This window comes from Dermochelys coriacea, chromosome 11 (assembly GCF_009764565.3).
Source record: "Dermochelys coriacea isolate rDerCor1 chromosome 11, rDerCor1.pri.v4, whole genome shotgun sequence".
Lineage (NCBI taxonomy): Eukaryota > Metazoa > Chordata > Testudines > Dermochelyidae > Dermochelys > Dermochelys coriacea.
In genome coordinates, this window is record NC_050078.2 from 46,227,244 (window position 1) to 46,243,217 (window position 15,974).

Consider the following 15,974-nt stretch of genomic DNA (forward strand, 5'->3'; position numbering starts at 1 on the left):
CAAAATTCTATAAGCTATTCAAGGGGCAGAAGGAAAATGGCAAGAGATAGAATATCGCTATTTGTATATTCTGAGGAAGATATTCCAGTAATGCCAATCATATAAATATGTAAGGCAGGTAGATAAGAAAGCACAATATTTTCAGTCAGAATTGTGATTTGGAGTTTATGGAAACTAACACAAATAGCCACCAATACTTAATGTGTTAAAAATGTATTTTCAGATTTTGCAGTGTGGTTATGTTTATTTCTGTCACAAGAAATCTTTAAAGGAGCAGTTAAGAATTTACAATGGTCTAGCTGCTGCCGTGAAAGCCTTACAATGCTTACCATTCAGTCCTTGGACACAAAAGAATATTCTACTACTACGCTAAATACTGATCTCACAACGATTTCCAGATAGTTACATTTTTGCTGCTTTTACCTCCCAGCTTTTGATTACCTATTGCCCTCATCCTAAATTTGGAAAGTCTTAAAACTTGCTCCAAAACTTCCACAAGGATAAAAGAGCAAATGGGTCATTTCTCCTCTCTTCACACTGATTGCTGATTTTCAAAAAGCTAATCTGACAGCCTTGTATCTCAATCAATGTCAAAGAAGTTTTGTTTTTTTTTAATGGATGCCATATGCAGAGAAAATAGTCTGAGGGCAGTTTTTAGCTGCATGCAAATTGCAAACCATCAAGAAATTCATTGATTCTGGGTTTAAGGTATGTTCAGGTTTTCCAGTTATCCTAGTTATTACATATGAATTTCTAATAACCGTGAGTGTAATAATAATAAAAAAAGGATTCGAAATTCTATAAGGATCCTAGTCTTTGCATTTGTTAATGCAAAAAACCTGAGCAGATGCCTGGAATAAGCAGCTCCATGTTTCAGACGAATGAGGTTCCTGGGGAGTAACACGACAATCTACAGCCCGTTTGGGAACACCCTGATTTGGAGTGGCCAAGTACTAGTCAATGAGGGCACGGCCAGCAGCAAACTCCTGGGGCAATACTGCCTGCTTGTTCACATGGGTTCTCGCTACTTTTGGCTTTAGAAGAGGTGGGAGTGAGAAAAAGAGCCTCTCCAAGGGAAGCTTCAGTCATAGGACTAGGAAAACTTTGCTGGGAACCAAGTGGGAGCTGTACTGGGGAGGGCACAGAGCACTGATGCCAGGAGTTCAAATGGCATGAAGGCAAGTGTGCCCTGCAGCACCACAGTTGAGTCAGGTCACCTGTCTCTAATGGTCTCACAGTAGCCTTTAGAAAAGATGCCAACAAGGATTCTGCATTCTCTCCGTGCCAATCCTCATGCTACCCCCCATTCATTCCCATTTTCCTCCTACTTAGGAGTAGAGATTTTCTGTTGTAGAGCCAGGGAAGGAACAGAGAACACTGGTACTCCAAATGGCAGGACTGGGAGGGCATTAGAAAGTGATTGACTGGCTTAACTATGCGAAGGATGGGGTGGGGGGCAGAATGGGAGAGAATTCATGGATGCCACTGCCAACCGGCTGGCCTGACCTGGTGCCTGAGCATCAAGATTCCTCCTGTGCCCTCCCAAATACAGCTTCACTGCACTATTCTCAACAAAATTCCTGAGCTTCCTCTTCTATTTTAGGGGTATAGTTGTTTCTCCCCATTTCTAAGGAAGAGGCTTTTGCATTACTGCAGGGGGCCCAGCCGACTAGTACAGCACAGGAGCAGCCTCTGAGAACGCCACATGGGCTAAGTTATTGTTTTTTAAAAAAAAAAAAACAGAAAAACAGGCTAAGTTCTCTTATATCTTTAGGCAATGGATATTATTTAATTCCACGTTTTATGAAAAATTCTCCACAGTTTAAGTAAAAGTTGTTACAACACTAGAAGTATTTTCACTCTCTCATACCTACCAACTCCCTCTTACAATCTACTGCTGTTTCGTCACTTTGTATAAATTCAGGCCCAAGCATCAGAAGGGAATGCCTCCCATTTTAAAGTAATGCTCTAGCAAACCTCAAATGGAGAGGTACAATGTGTGATAGATTCTGTATGTTAAAATGACCAAGAAAACAAATACCTACACAGAAGCATAGACATGTAGGGCTGGAAGGGTTCTGGAGAGGTCATCTAGTCCAACCCCCTGCTTTGGGGCAGGACCAAGTACATCTAGACCACCCCTTACAGGCGTTTGTCTAACCAGTTCTTAAAAATTTCCAATGATGGGGACTGCACAACCTCCCTTGGTAAGCTATTCCAGCTATCCTTATAGTTAATCTTTTCTTAACATCTAACCTAAATGTCCCTGGCTGCAGGTTAAGCCCACTACTACTTCTAATTTCAGTAGACATGAAGAACAATTAATCCCTGTCCTTAGCCCTTAACACACTTATAATGGCCCTTACCACACTGAAGACCATCAGGACCCCTCCAGAGTTCTTTTTTCAAGACTAAATATGACCAGTTTTTTATTTTTTTTAACCTCCTCGCCTTATAACCTATACTCTTAGTGGAATTCTGCACCACTGCACATGCTCAAAATGCATGTGCCACGCTGAATTTTTTTTTCATCGCAGAAAATACATCTGCTGGAAAGGTGCTGCAGTTACTCTGTTTGCCAACTAGGGGCTGCTGTGGAGAAAGAACAGAGAGCAGCCACAACTATACAGGAGCAGACCTAGTATCAGATAGGGAAGAGAAAGAGATTGCTTTCCTCACAGCGCCCTGCCAGTGCGGCCAGGTCAGGAGGCACAGAATATGGTGGGGATGGACAACATGGGGCACATGGGGCTGCTGGGAGGGATCACAGTCCGAGATTCAGAAGGGCTAGTGGAGAGGACAGACTGGGGCAGCAGCTGAATGGGAGTGGGGGTGCCAGGACACATGGGGATAGGGAGGGGTGCAGGGATACGTGGGGACAGGGGCAGATGTACCTGACTGAATAAAGGGGCTAGGGGTCAGCCACAGTATGCATGGTGGAGGCTCCCTAACAATCCCTCCCCACTCCAAAAAAACCTGTTCCATGCTTCTCTACCCACAACAACAATCCTCCAAGTTCATATCTATGCTCCTTCCCAGCAATTACTTCCCTTTCCCTCAACTCCTCCATTACCCCTGACTCTCCCAAGCCTTTGCACTGTTTCTGAGGGATGCGGGAAATGTGTTTCTGTATTGTAGTTTAAATGAATTATTACTCAGAGTTCTGTATTAATATGCCTGGTAAGGAATATATTTGTCAAAAAACATTTCCTCAATCTTTTTTTTTTCATCTGTATTGTTACAGACATAGTTGCTGACAGGTATTTTGGAATAAATTACCAAAATAATTGAAACTGGCGTGATTACATTGTGTTGTTTTGACAAATAAAGTTTTGCAGAATTTTAAAATATTGTGTGCAGAATTTTTCAATTTTTGGTGCTGAAGTCCCCCAGGAGTAATCTATGAACCTATGACATGTCTAGCCTCTCTCACAACTGTATCAAATTGTTCTCTTATATTTCACTTGTGAGCCACTTAACCCCCAGACCCTTTTCAGCATTACCACCACCAAGCCATTTATTCACCATTTTGTAGTTGTACATTTTATTTTTCCATCCTAAGTGTAGTATTTTGCATTTATCTTTATTTAATTTCAACTTCTTGATTTCAGATTAATTCTCCAATTTGTCAAGGTAATTTTGAATTCTCATCTTGGGCTCCTAAGTGCTTGCAACTCCTCCCAGCTTGGTGTCATCTGTAAACTCTCCACTCCATTATCCAAGTCATTAATGAAAATAATTGAATAGTACTGGACTAAGGATAGACCCCTACAGCACCCTAGTAGATACCCCCCTCTTACTTTGACAGCAAACCATTGATAACTTCTCTGAATGCGGTTTTTCAACTAGCTGTGAATCCATTTTGTAGTAATTTCATCTAGACCATATTTCCTTAGTTTGCTTATGAGAATGTCATGCGAGACTGTGTCAAAAGCTTTACTAAAAATCAAAATAGATCATGTCTACTGCTTCCCCCTCACCCCCCTTCCACTAGGCCAGGAACCCTGTCAAAGAAGGATGTTAGGTTGATTTGGCATGGCATGATTTGTTCTTCACAAATCCATACTGGCTATTAATATCACCCTATTATCCTCTAAGTCTGTAATTTTATGGGTCCTCCTTTTCCCCCATTTTAAAGATAGGCATTATGTTGGCCCTTCTCCAGTTCCTGGGACCTCACACATCCTCCATGAGTTCTTGAACATAACATAACATGTTTCAGTAAGAACCAAATGGACTAATAAGTGACCTGGGACTCTCAAATATCTCTTTGCAGAACATGTGTTGCACAACTATACACAATACATGCATATCATACAACTGTGCGTCTTTCACAAAACATAAAAGGTAAATGCAGAGTGGTTAATAATATGCAAACACAATTCTATCTTATGAATGCTACTACCCAGAATATGCCTATGGGAAACTCTCTCTATGCCAAACACCTCAAGTAACAGTGCTGGCAACTTTTAAAACATTTCAAGTCTCAAATATGCAGGATACTAGAAGGATGTCTGGGCCATCATGTGCTTCCAGTGCCATTTTTTTCTTGAGTCAATGATTTATTAAAGCAATCACTGTAGTTAAAGTGAGATTATACTGTGAAAAGTGACTGGAAAAATGGCAGCATGAGGTTTCATGTTCATTGTCTCAGTGACTTCCAGATCAAATATGCTCAGTTAGGAAAAACCTCTCTCTCTTTGTTAACTGCTAGTGCTGCAAAATTCAATCCAGGATCTGAAACTCAAACTGTGTTTTTCACCACAAATAATATAAAATTATGCTATGAATCAGATTAGAACACACTCTTCCATAGCCATATCACTGCTCTGCAGTGCTAAAAGGAGAAAAAAAAAAGAGATTAAGATATACCATCATCTCTAAAACAGATAAGAATTGGGATACACAAAAAGAGAAGATCTGTTGAGCCAGATTTTAGTGAGTCAGCTTTTCTAACACTACCAAGTTGCAAATTCTCTAAAGAATTAATGAGTGGAGATGGTGGAATAAGTTGCTCACTTACAGCTATGGGCTACTCTCACCAATTGCTCCTATTCTCCCATGTTTCACTCTCCACATTGCATACTCTGTGTTTTACTGCACAGTGAAACAGAGAAAATGAAGCAGGGGAGAGTAACAGAGATCAAGTCACACAATGCCACAAAGTGGCAAAACTGGAGCCATCAGGCCAAAGGCAATCTCCTGCCAAGAAAGTGAAGGTTGCATAAGTTCTCCCACACCCTTGAATTGGGAGGGGGAGGAGGGAAGGGGAAGAGAAGGTGCCCACTGTGCTCCCTTTTCCTTGATTTTCTTATTCAAATAAAAAAAAACAAATCTGAAAATGTTTTAAAAACAGGCCTAATAGCAGATAACTGTATGTTGAACTTAGACATTTCATTCAATTGGATTTTTTAAAACAGCAGTATATCATGTTTCTGTTCACTGATATCTGAACTGTATATCCTGGAGTGCATACCCACCAAGCCACAGTACAAGAGTCATTAGGAAAGATTTGTTGAAAAAGCTTTCCACTTGACCAGAAAAGAACAGAACGTTGGCATTTCAGCACTTGGACGTTTTCTGTGCTTTCCCCCTCAAAATAACTCACTATGGACTACTCACTTGTCACATATATTTATTATATTTTAAAACACAGAGGTTTAATTTCAGCAGTACAAATGACCTACACCAGCCCCACAAATGTAGAACATTCTTCATTAAATGGTTATCCTTATTGTATTTAGTTACATGTAACTATAACTTAATGACTGATGTTGAACAAACCCTTGAGGTCAAATAAAATCCTCCCTCCCAACCTCCCATCCCACCATATTACTGTTTAACATTAATTTTGCCTTATTAGCATAGCAGTTTTTTACTTAAGGTATTCTGCTTATTTGTCTAGAAAGATATTCTAGCTAAGTCACAAGAAAAGCCTTTAGGAAAGGGATGTTGAAAAGAAGTATATATGAGATTAATTTCAAAACCACTGAGCCTGCAACATTTACAACTAATAAAGGATGAAAAAAACAAAGAGGAATGGCTTATAGGATGACATGGGAAAAAACTTTACACTACAACTTCAAATGATTCCTGAACTTCCCTAAATTCCATATGAATATTTAGAGTGCTCTCTTTCTTCTTATTGGTGAAATCTTTAGGGACATCTTACACTTTACATATTAAGTAAACAGTTATTATCCCCAGTCACGGAAGACAACATTGTGTCTATCTTTGGGCTGCTACCTTCCCATCCCCTTTCTCCCTTAAATTGCATTTCTATAGGAATATTTGGAAACTGAGAACATATTATAATCCTGGCAACAGGAAGAAACATTTGTCTATCATTAGGGAGAAAGACAGAGTGTTTTCTTTCTGATCCTTTTTAAAGGGAAGGAGGTTCCCCCTCAAGTCACTTTGATTTACCCGTGCAGAACAATGGATGACCAGACATTAGATCTACTGATGTGCACAGGAGACCAAATTTCAGTTTGGACAAGACTCGTTCACAATGATTGTATGAAGGGTCAATCCACACTCAGAACACTACTTGTCACAATGCAGTTTTACTTTTCACTAGCTTTGTAAAAGATAAAAAGGATGCAACTATCCTTGTTTGCAATCCCTTATATATACACACACACACCGTCTCATGCCAGTCAGAACATAATCAATCTTAGAAAAACATAGGGTGCCTATAACCTTGGCAACTAATACCAAAAATTAAGAGGTATAAGGAGGAGATGAATTTAGCAAGGCCAAGGATTGTACCTTCAAAATGTTTGCTCTTGCCTGAGTGACAGCAGAAGAGGAGCATCTGAACAGTCCACAGCGGTGGTGCCACGTACAGAATATATACTACAGCATTATACAACAATTTTTGTAGCCAAAAGCATGGAAAGTGGTATGAAACAGCTTTATCATCATAATCAAACCACCATAAAAGCAGCAAAGTTCCATTTCCAAAATTTCATTTAATAGTCTGCCTCAGTTCTTTTTGCAGCTAAAGAATATTTTAAAAGCAATAGGTCACAGTAGTTTTTCAGAGGTATCTACAAAGCAATCTGGAACACTGATAAGCATTCTTTAAGAAATATCCATTTCAATCAGGTATGCATCATTCTAGCATGCTTAGAGTCGACATTCCTGATAGGAAAAAAAATGATTATACGTACCTCAAAGCCAAGTCTATCTTTCTCTTTCCAAAAACAAAAATGTGTAACCTTCTTGTCCCAAAATTCATCAGGTTTTACTACACAAACAAGCGATACCTCAGCTGGAACAACATTCTGCAAAACAAATGAAAACAGATAAAACATTCAAGATTAAATTCTCATTTATGGCAAGATCAACTTGCATTTAGACAGCACCATTTATCCAGGATCTTAATACTCTCTACAAATATGAATTAAACAAGGCTTACACCATCCAGGTAACATAGGTGGCTGTATACTAATTCTACATAGAGAAATTATACAGCAATTAAGTAATTTGCACTAAATCACACAATGAGTCAGAAGAGAGCTGGGGATAGAATCAGGTCTCCTGATTCCCAAAAAAGTGTACTCTAACCACTAGCCACCCTTCATCAGTAATGGAAAACAGAAAAAACAACCCTATTTACTTGAATGAATATTACTTGCAATATTGTGGTAACAAAATCATAGTTAAGACTGATATGAGATTTTCAGTCTATAGCCTGTTTGATTATTATCTAGAGAATGTACTATGGAAAAGAAATTCAATTGCAAGCTTTATACAAGCTAACTGATACTATATTTGAAGTCAGAACTCCAAAGGTAGGTCATCACAATAAAGAAACAAGTCAAGTTAGATGAGAAATATATACTTTACTATTAAATCAGGATTTTAGATCAATGGATCTGCTATTATAATGTAACTATCATGTTTACTGTTCCCAGAATAGAAACGCTCTGTATCATTAAATTGATTAAATATTTTAATGATACATTAAATTGACAAATCAATATTTCCTTACAAAACCCGAGTTCAAATATATTTTGCCTATTTATATATTGTCCTCACATCACAGTACAGGCAGCTATACACATTATCCTTTGTGAGGTCATCAGCCTGTAATATAGGACAAAGATATATAAATTCAGTACTGAGGATTGAAAAGCACTGTGAGTAGAACTGATTTTAAATTATCTTGTTTTAAGATGAAAAACAATTAATATGGGACAATTAATTAAAATGGACTCACAATTTAGATTTAAAAAACAAGGTTTTGCAAAACCTAAATCTAATAGGGGAAAAAACAAAAACAAACAAAAAAAAACAACTTGTCTTCATAGGTTTCTCTCCACTCTCATAGAAACAGTTGTTTTTAAACACACATTCCCCCACAGCATTTCCAGCCCAAACACTGCCTCACTAAAAAAGTAAAGTGACTTAATTGATTTTCTTTGTCCAGCCAGAGAAATATGAGAAGTGAAGTGATTTAGATTTTCTAAATGATAATTTGAGAGAGATGATTACTTGAAGGAGCAAGAAAATGTATTTGAAATATCATTCTTCATAACAGAAACAATGAGACACATTACATATACAGACAGAAGCCCGAAATCAAGTGCTTCTAAACATCATTATTATTCTAGAACATGTGATGTACATCCTGTTGAAGAGCACTCATACAGACTTAAGGAAAAAGGCAACAGGCACTTGACAAAAGAGAAAAGGTTGGGGGTCCAAATGCCAAATCTCATTAAGTCACCAGTCAGTAGCTCTTAAAGTTACTCTTAAGGCGAAAAGGAAAGAGTTGCTCTTCCTGAAAAATCAAAATGCAGGAAACTAACACTGAAAAAGCTGACAAAGGATAAGTAATCAGTCAGCCAAGCAGAGAAGAATTAGCAGCCTATTGGTGTAAGTGATGGATCTATGAAGCAGCACCTCCCATTTCTATTAGGTACATTTTTAAATCCACCCAAGAGAAATTTTATTTTTGCAGATAGAATTTGAACCTCTCAAATTTGTAAAAATATTTATAAAAAAAAAATCACTGTCACAGAGAGACCTGTAACTTCAGTGGACATGAAAAGCTTGGTCCCTTGATACAGTATGAAGTAGCACTAATGCTCACTATGGAATCTGGAAAGAAGCCCACAAATTGTTTGTAGTCAGGAAGCAACAACTGCTTTGAAACCAAGGGGCCAGGTGGGTCCTCTTTTGAGCAGAGAAGTGCCTATTGTATTCAACATATACAAATCCTGGTTACCTTACTTAGATGAACATTGACGTCCTCTGCAATGGGATTTGGCTTTAAAGAGACTATTGGCATAGCTAAAATGTGCAGGATTTGGTCCTTGGCATTTTCTACCACAAGACTGCACAAAGAGGGCCAGTAATGCTAGACCTACATATCCATAACTGACATCAAAAAAATATTTAAACTGCAAATAAATTTTAATTTCTGACCTAAAAAATAACATTGCATAGAAATGCAAAAGCAAATGTACATTGGAAGAACAAACAATTTAGATGCATTATTTGTGATATAGAAAGTTGGTGAAGAGTCATATCCTTTTGAAAATTTTCAAGATCATGTTATTTATTGCTCATATGGGTATAGCTCAATATTTTGAAAGCTTGATAAAGTGTTACCCTAATAATTGAACAAAACAACATTCCAAAGTCCAGATTTTAAGCCCAGCTTCTAAATTTGTGCAAGACAAGGCATTCTGGGAACCCTAAAAATTCAAATGTCCATGTTAAAATTGAATAAGCTCATAGTTTCCCTTTCTGAGTGCACAAGTAAAATACAAAATTTGAAATGCCCAAATGTGAACACTTATAAAGTTACATGTGCAATGCAGGGCATGCAAATATAGAGGATGCTTTTGAAAATGTGGCCCTAAAGTCTATTCTTCTAGTTTCAATTTAATGTATTAATTCAAATTATTTGTCTATACCAGATTCATTACAAATTGAAACTGCAGGATTATAGTTATTGTGCTTATTCAACTAAGCTCTTTCCATCTATCCTCTACCCCTTATTTAAAAATGAATAGTTTTTTGTGCTTCTTACTTTCCGAGTACTTACTCATAAATGATCCTGCATTTCACATCTTCTCTCTTATTTATTAGAAATCAAAATTAGAGGCAAATGCATTTAGTCTTTTCCCACATGCTATAATTCAATTTCTGTAGCTGGCACTAACAACACAGCGACATACCTGTATTCTGTACTAGCTGGAGCTCCTGGAATGGCTTCATAAATAACCATAAGCAGGGTGCCCAATCAGCAGTCTAGATTGGAAATGACAAAGGCTGGAAAACCACTGCCATGCCTATATGAAGAGGAAGGCCACAGCCTCCCGATTAGCATAGATTATGAAAGTCACAGACACACCAAAGAATCTAGGAGCATCAATGATCCATATGCCCCAGACATTGTAAACTATTCACATTTAACATGATAATACACTTTTAGAAGTTTTATCTAGATCTGAACTGAAGGCTGCTCAGATCAAAACTAGGTTCTGTCATTTCCCATAGTTGCACCGCTGCAGTAAAACGAAGAATGACTGTGTAATGCATTTTAGAGTTCCATAGGCTACATGGGTGTTGCATGTTGGAGTCCCTTTGCCAGAGTTCTCATGCTGTGCAGCTCTATATAATGGTAAACTTTTCTTCTGAGTTTGTACAACACATAGCTCAATGGGGTCCTGATCCAGGAGCTCCTAAGAACTACTCGAATACACATTAATAGTAGTAGTATCAACTAGTTTTTTCTCACTTTATTTTATTTACAGATTTTGTATTCATTGAAGTGTTATTTTCAATATTCCGCTTTTTCACCACTCCAACATGCAAGTGAGGCTCCTAGCAGAAAGCAGTCACAATATGATCTGCTTCACCATCAATAACCTGATAATAGTCTGCTCTACATTTCCTTTTCATCAAAACCAGATTCTATTATACCTTACTTTTGCTATGCCTGATCAGAGGTGGGGATATTGACAAAAGCAAACCCAGCAGAGACACATTACTCCTCTTTTATATAGGCTATTTGGGTTAAGTGGGAAGAAAGGAGGGAGTGAGAATGGAAATCTCTGCCTGCACTATCTGAAGTGGACATATGCCTGGCTTCCACCAAAACAGTTTACAGTCTTAGGTTCTCATAAAGAAAAGGAGTACTTGTGGCACCTTAGAGACTAAAAAATTTATTAGAGCATAAGCTTTCGTGAGCTACAATAAATTTGTTAGTCTCTAAGGTGCCACAAGTACTCCTTTTCTTTATGCGAATACAGACTAACACGGCTGCTACTCTGAAACCTGTAAGTCTTAGGTTCTATCCACCTCTTTTCCTTGATTCAGGGAGTTTCAGTGCCCCAGGATTATGAATCATGGAAGGCTGGCTAGCAGGTACAACAATTCTTCTTTAATATGGGCTTGAAAGTCAGACACAAGCACCTCTTCCAGGCTAGATACTGCAATGTGCTATATTTAGGACTTCCCTTGAAGTCTACTCAGAAGCTCCAGTTACCACAAAATTCAGTGGGCTCCCTGAGGTGCTCACAGCACTGAACAGCTGTACTCAAGTTTTGCTCCTAGAAATGACAAGGAAGCCCATCACTATATTAAAAGGAAGGCAGCCTCCAATCTGCTCCATTTTACCCAAAATAAAACAATCCTAGGGTCTCAGCAAATAGCTTAGGTGACCCTCAGTTGGAAAAAAATTGAATAACTCTCTATAGAAGTATATAAATCCCTTTTCAGATTAATTGCTTCTACTTACAAAATTCTATGCACACAGCATATTCTGTAATTAAATTACAAATTGACTGTTTCCCAATAAAGAAATTTCAACTGTTACAGTAATGCAGCATTTTGATTTCCATCTATAAAACTAATCTGCTGACTGTGAATACATAAAAATTGATTTACCTGGAGCATTAAAACAACCGTCTTTACCACATTCCATTGAGATTTTCTGCCATCCACTATCACAGTAAATCCTCTAGCTTTACACTTTTCACTAAAACAAAAAAAAGAGATACTTTTAGAAAACAGTAAAACTCAAGAACAAAATGTCAGATATCACTGTGATTAGCTTGGCTATTACTGACTTTCATCACAACCATTTTAAAAGTAGGACACCGCTATGGAATTTTGCCATTTTACTTACTAAAAATCTTCCCTTAAAAATTGAAGTATGTTCACTTACAAAATATGTTTCCTTTGTATTGCTCAGGCATTCTTGTTTGTTATTGTACCATACTAGCAATTTTTTAAAACAGCATTAATACATTTTCTGGAATATCAAATATTTATTATATTTTGTGTTTATATTGCAGTTCCTCTTATCAGTGATCATAAAGTACCCTATAAAACATTACACAATAAATATCACAAAATCCCTGTGAGTTAGTGCAGTATTTTATAGATGGGTAACAGATGCATAGAGAGGTTAATTTTCCTAAGGTCACCCAGGAAGTCTATTGCAGATTGAACAATACAACTTCCATATCCTGTTCCTAAATCACTTGATCTAGGTCGCAATCCAGGAAAACATTTGGGCTCATGCTTAATTTCAAACACGCATTTAAATGTTCTTCTGAATCAGGACCCTTACTACAACATACAAAAAGCCAGCCAGAAGAATACAGACTTTGCAAGCAGATATAAAAGGGGAAAATGTAGTTCAAATTGACAGTATTATTTACTCCCTTTTTAAATTAACTACTTTAAGTACAAAATATATAAATTTTCAAAGAAGTATATATTCATACCAAAAAAATGCTGAAAGAACATAAGAGTACAAAGTCAAGTGCTCAAAAGTTAGGAATGCCAGCATTAAGGTTGTCTGTGCCCAGCGTCTGCATCCTCCTTCTTCTTGCCTAGGGGTCAGCAAGGGGAACATACAGAATACAGAAAAACTCTCTCCTACTCACAATTCCAGTGCCAGGCACCACAGCATCTAGCAACATAAAGAGTCCTGCTCAGTGCCTGCAGTTCTAGGCTAGGGCATGCTTGTCTGGAACATTCAGAGAATTTAGCTGCTGGTGTCTAACGAACCTTCCCTGAGCCATGAATATAGCAATTTTCAGAGGCTTATAACTTGGTCAAATTTTGGTGGACTCAGGGTAACATACTTGCCAAATGTTAAGTCTCTGCTTTAAATATGAAGGCTCTAGAGCAGTGGTTCCCAAAGTAGGGTCTGCAAACCCCTGGGGGTTCACAGAAACAATTTTACAATGGCAGACAGAGCCGTCCCTGGGGACTCCAGGCATGGTGGGGCAGCAGCCAGGACCCAGGTGTGTGGGGCTGCAGCCAGAGCCCCATGGAGAGTTGGGCCGGCAGCAGGAGACCCATGGAGCACGGGGCCAGCAGCTGGGACCCTGGGCACGGCGGCAGCTGGGACCCTGTCCCTGGCAGACAGGAACTTGGGCAGCATGAGGGGCAGAGTGGGAGGGGAAGCTGCGCTGTACCTGGGCGGCCATCCAAGCTCATTTGTCCCTGGTCCCTGATGGTGGAAGAAAAAGTATTCGCGCACCAAATCAGCCGGAACCAAGGACATTGTAGCCAATGTGGTGGTAACGATCCCCAGTCAGTCCTTACTCAATCATTCTCTGTAGCATGGCACTTTGCTCCAATGAGACTTGAGTGAATCTTCTCATTTAATAGTTTGTTCGTTTGTTAGCATTCTCAGTGTGTTATTTTTATTTGACCTGTTGTACACCCAATATGGACATGTGGCTGAAAACAGAAAGTGTAAAGACACAAGAAAACAAACGCTCAACATCAGCAAGTGTTTCGTCAAGTCCAAAGTGTGGAAAATCTCGGTCAAATGATCGTGATGGTCCTGGAAAGTCGCTTATGAAGAAAAGAAAATATGACAACGGTTATATAAAATATGGCTTTACATGCATTGGTGATCAAGAGTGTCCAAAACCAGAGCGCGTAATTTGTGGTGATATTCTAGCAAACAGCAGCCTCAAACCTTCTCTACTTCAGTACCACTTAGAAACTAGATACCCCACACAAGTCAACAAGCCTCTTGATTTTTTCAAGAGAAAATTAGCCAAGTAGAAAAGTGACATTACCAGTTTTGTATCCAAAGCAAATACTGATAAAGAAAATGCACTTGAAGCGTCATACCGAGTGAGCTACTGAGTAACAAAGCATCAGAAGCCCATACCATAGCAGAGAGCTTGATTGGTCCATGTACAAAGACATCGTTCATTGCATGTTCGGAGAAAAGGCTGCAAAAGGATTGATGTAGTACCTTTGTCCAATAATACATTGTCGAGAACAATTAATGACATCAAGTAATGTAGAGACCACAATCGTACATGGAGTGAAAAATAGTCTATATCATGCTATACGTTTGGATGAATCACTGATGTTGCTAATCTATCTATATTGCTAGTGTTGTACGTTATGTGAATGAAGGTATGGTTGAAGACGACTTGTTGTTTTGCCGACCATGGAAAGACCGTACAACTGAAGAAGATATCTTCAGTCTGACTAATGCATATTTTCAAGAAAAGGAAATAGATTTGGTCTCCTTGCCTAGGCATTTGCACTGATGGGGCCACATCAACGATGGGGAAGCATAAAGGATTTGTAGCTCGAACAAAAAAGGTTGCATCAAACGTCTCTTGGACTCATTGCAGTATCCATAGACAAGCCCTCGCAGCAAAACGCATGCCTGAGGGACTGAAGGAAGTGCTGGATAATGCAGTGAAAATGGTGAATTTCATAAAATCATGACCAACAAATTCCAGAATATTTCACATACTTTGTGAAGAAATAGGTAGTGTACATAATTGTCTGTTGTCCCATACCAAAGTTAGATGGCTCTCACGTGGCAAAATCCCTGTGCGTTTGTTTGAGCTTAGAACAGATGCTTGTTTTTTCCACCTCGCCAGCTGTATGGAAAATCATGTCTGGCTCCAGAGCCTAGCTTATTTTGCAGACATTTTCTCGAGGATTAATGACCTAAATTTATCTCTTCAAGGCCTCAATATAACAGTTTTCAATGTGCAAGGCCGAGTTGAATCCATGATAAAGAAATCACAGTTCTGGGAAAGGTGTTTGGAAAACAATCAAACTGAGTGTTTCAGTACTCTTCATGACTTCCTGGCAGAACAAACTTTGGTTGGATCAGAGCACTAAAACCAATATAACTGCACACCTAAAAGGACTTTGCACAACGTTCAGGGAATACTTTCCAGCAAGTCAAGCGACATGACTGGATTTGCAGCCCCTTTGATGATACTACTCTCTCAATGCAGATATTGAGCACTGAGGAAAAAGAGAAATAGATTGAGATCTCCTGTGGTTACGAACTGAAAAGGGGTTTCAGAAGTCGGTCACTGATCAACTTTTGGCTGAGTTTAAGAAACGAGTACCCCCTGCTGGCAGAAAAAGCTACCATCATTGTGTTATCTTTTCAACAACTTACTTATGCGAGAAAGCATTTTCCTCATATGCACATCTGAAAACCAAATACAGAAGCAGACTCAATGCCAAACCAGACCTTTCTCCAGTAGTTCTGGACTTCCAAGAGCTATACAGATCAAAGCAAGCGCATTCATCACACTGAGGAGATTTAAACTTCAAGACTCCTTATGAGAAATGGAAAGGGAGGAGGATATTTTTTGCTGTTTCTAAAATTAAATAGGCTGCTAGTGTTGTTTTTAAAAATTATTACCAAGAACAAGTTTAAGCTTTGTAATAGTCGTGCATTGTTTGCCTGGACTGCTCAAGATCCAAATGCTTGTGGGAGGAACTCTTTATTTGAGTTGGCTTCTTAAATACCTTCAAGCTGGTTCATGTTTAGTACTCCTTGATGAAACATTTAGGAGCCTTGTCCTATAACAGGCTTAATTGAAGTGATAGGAGCTACAAAAGTGAAATCTTGGAAGAATATTGCTGTTTTGTAATGTAATAAAATTAATAATGTAATGTAATAATAATAGTGTGTAATAAACGTGTCATTAAAA

General features: G+C 38.5%; 1 protein-coding gene across 15 annotated transcripts in view; it reads right to left on the bottom strand.

Moving 5' to 3' along the window:
* SESTD1 (SEC14 and spectrin domain containing 1) overlaps nucleotides 1-15,974 on the bottom strand; it is a 126,036-nt gene that overhangs the window by 60,167 nt on the left and 49,895 nt on the right. For all 15 annotated transcript variants that reach the window (XM_043505421.1, XM_038422450.2, XM_038422445.2 and 12 more), the window contains 2 exons: nucleotides 11,911-12,001; nucleotides 7,176-7,289 (listed from right to left, as the gene is read on the bottom strand). In XM_043505421.1, coding sequence (XP_043361356.1) covers nucleotides 7,176-7,289; nucleotides 11,911-12,001 — 205 coding nt within the window. The remainder of the gene's footprint in view (nucleotides 1-7,175; nucleotides 7,290-11,910; nucleotides 12,002-15,974) is intronic.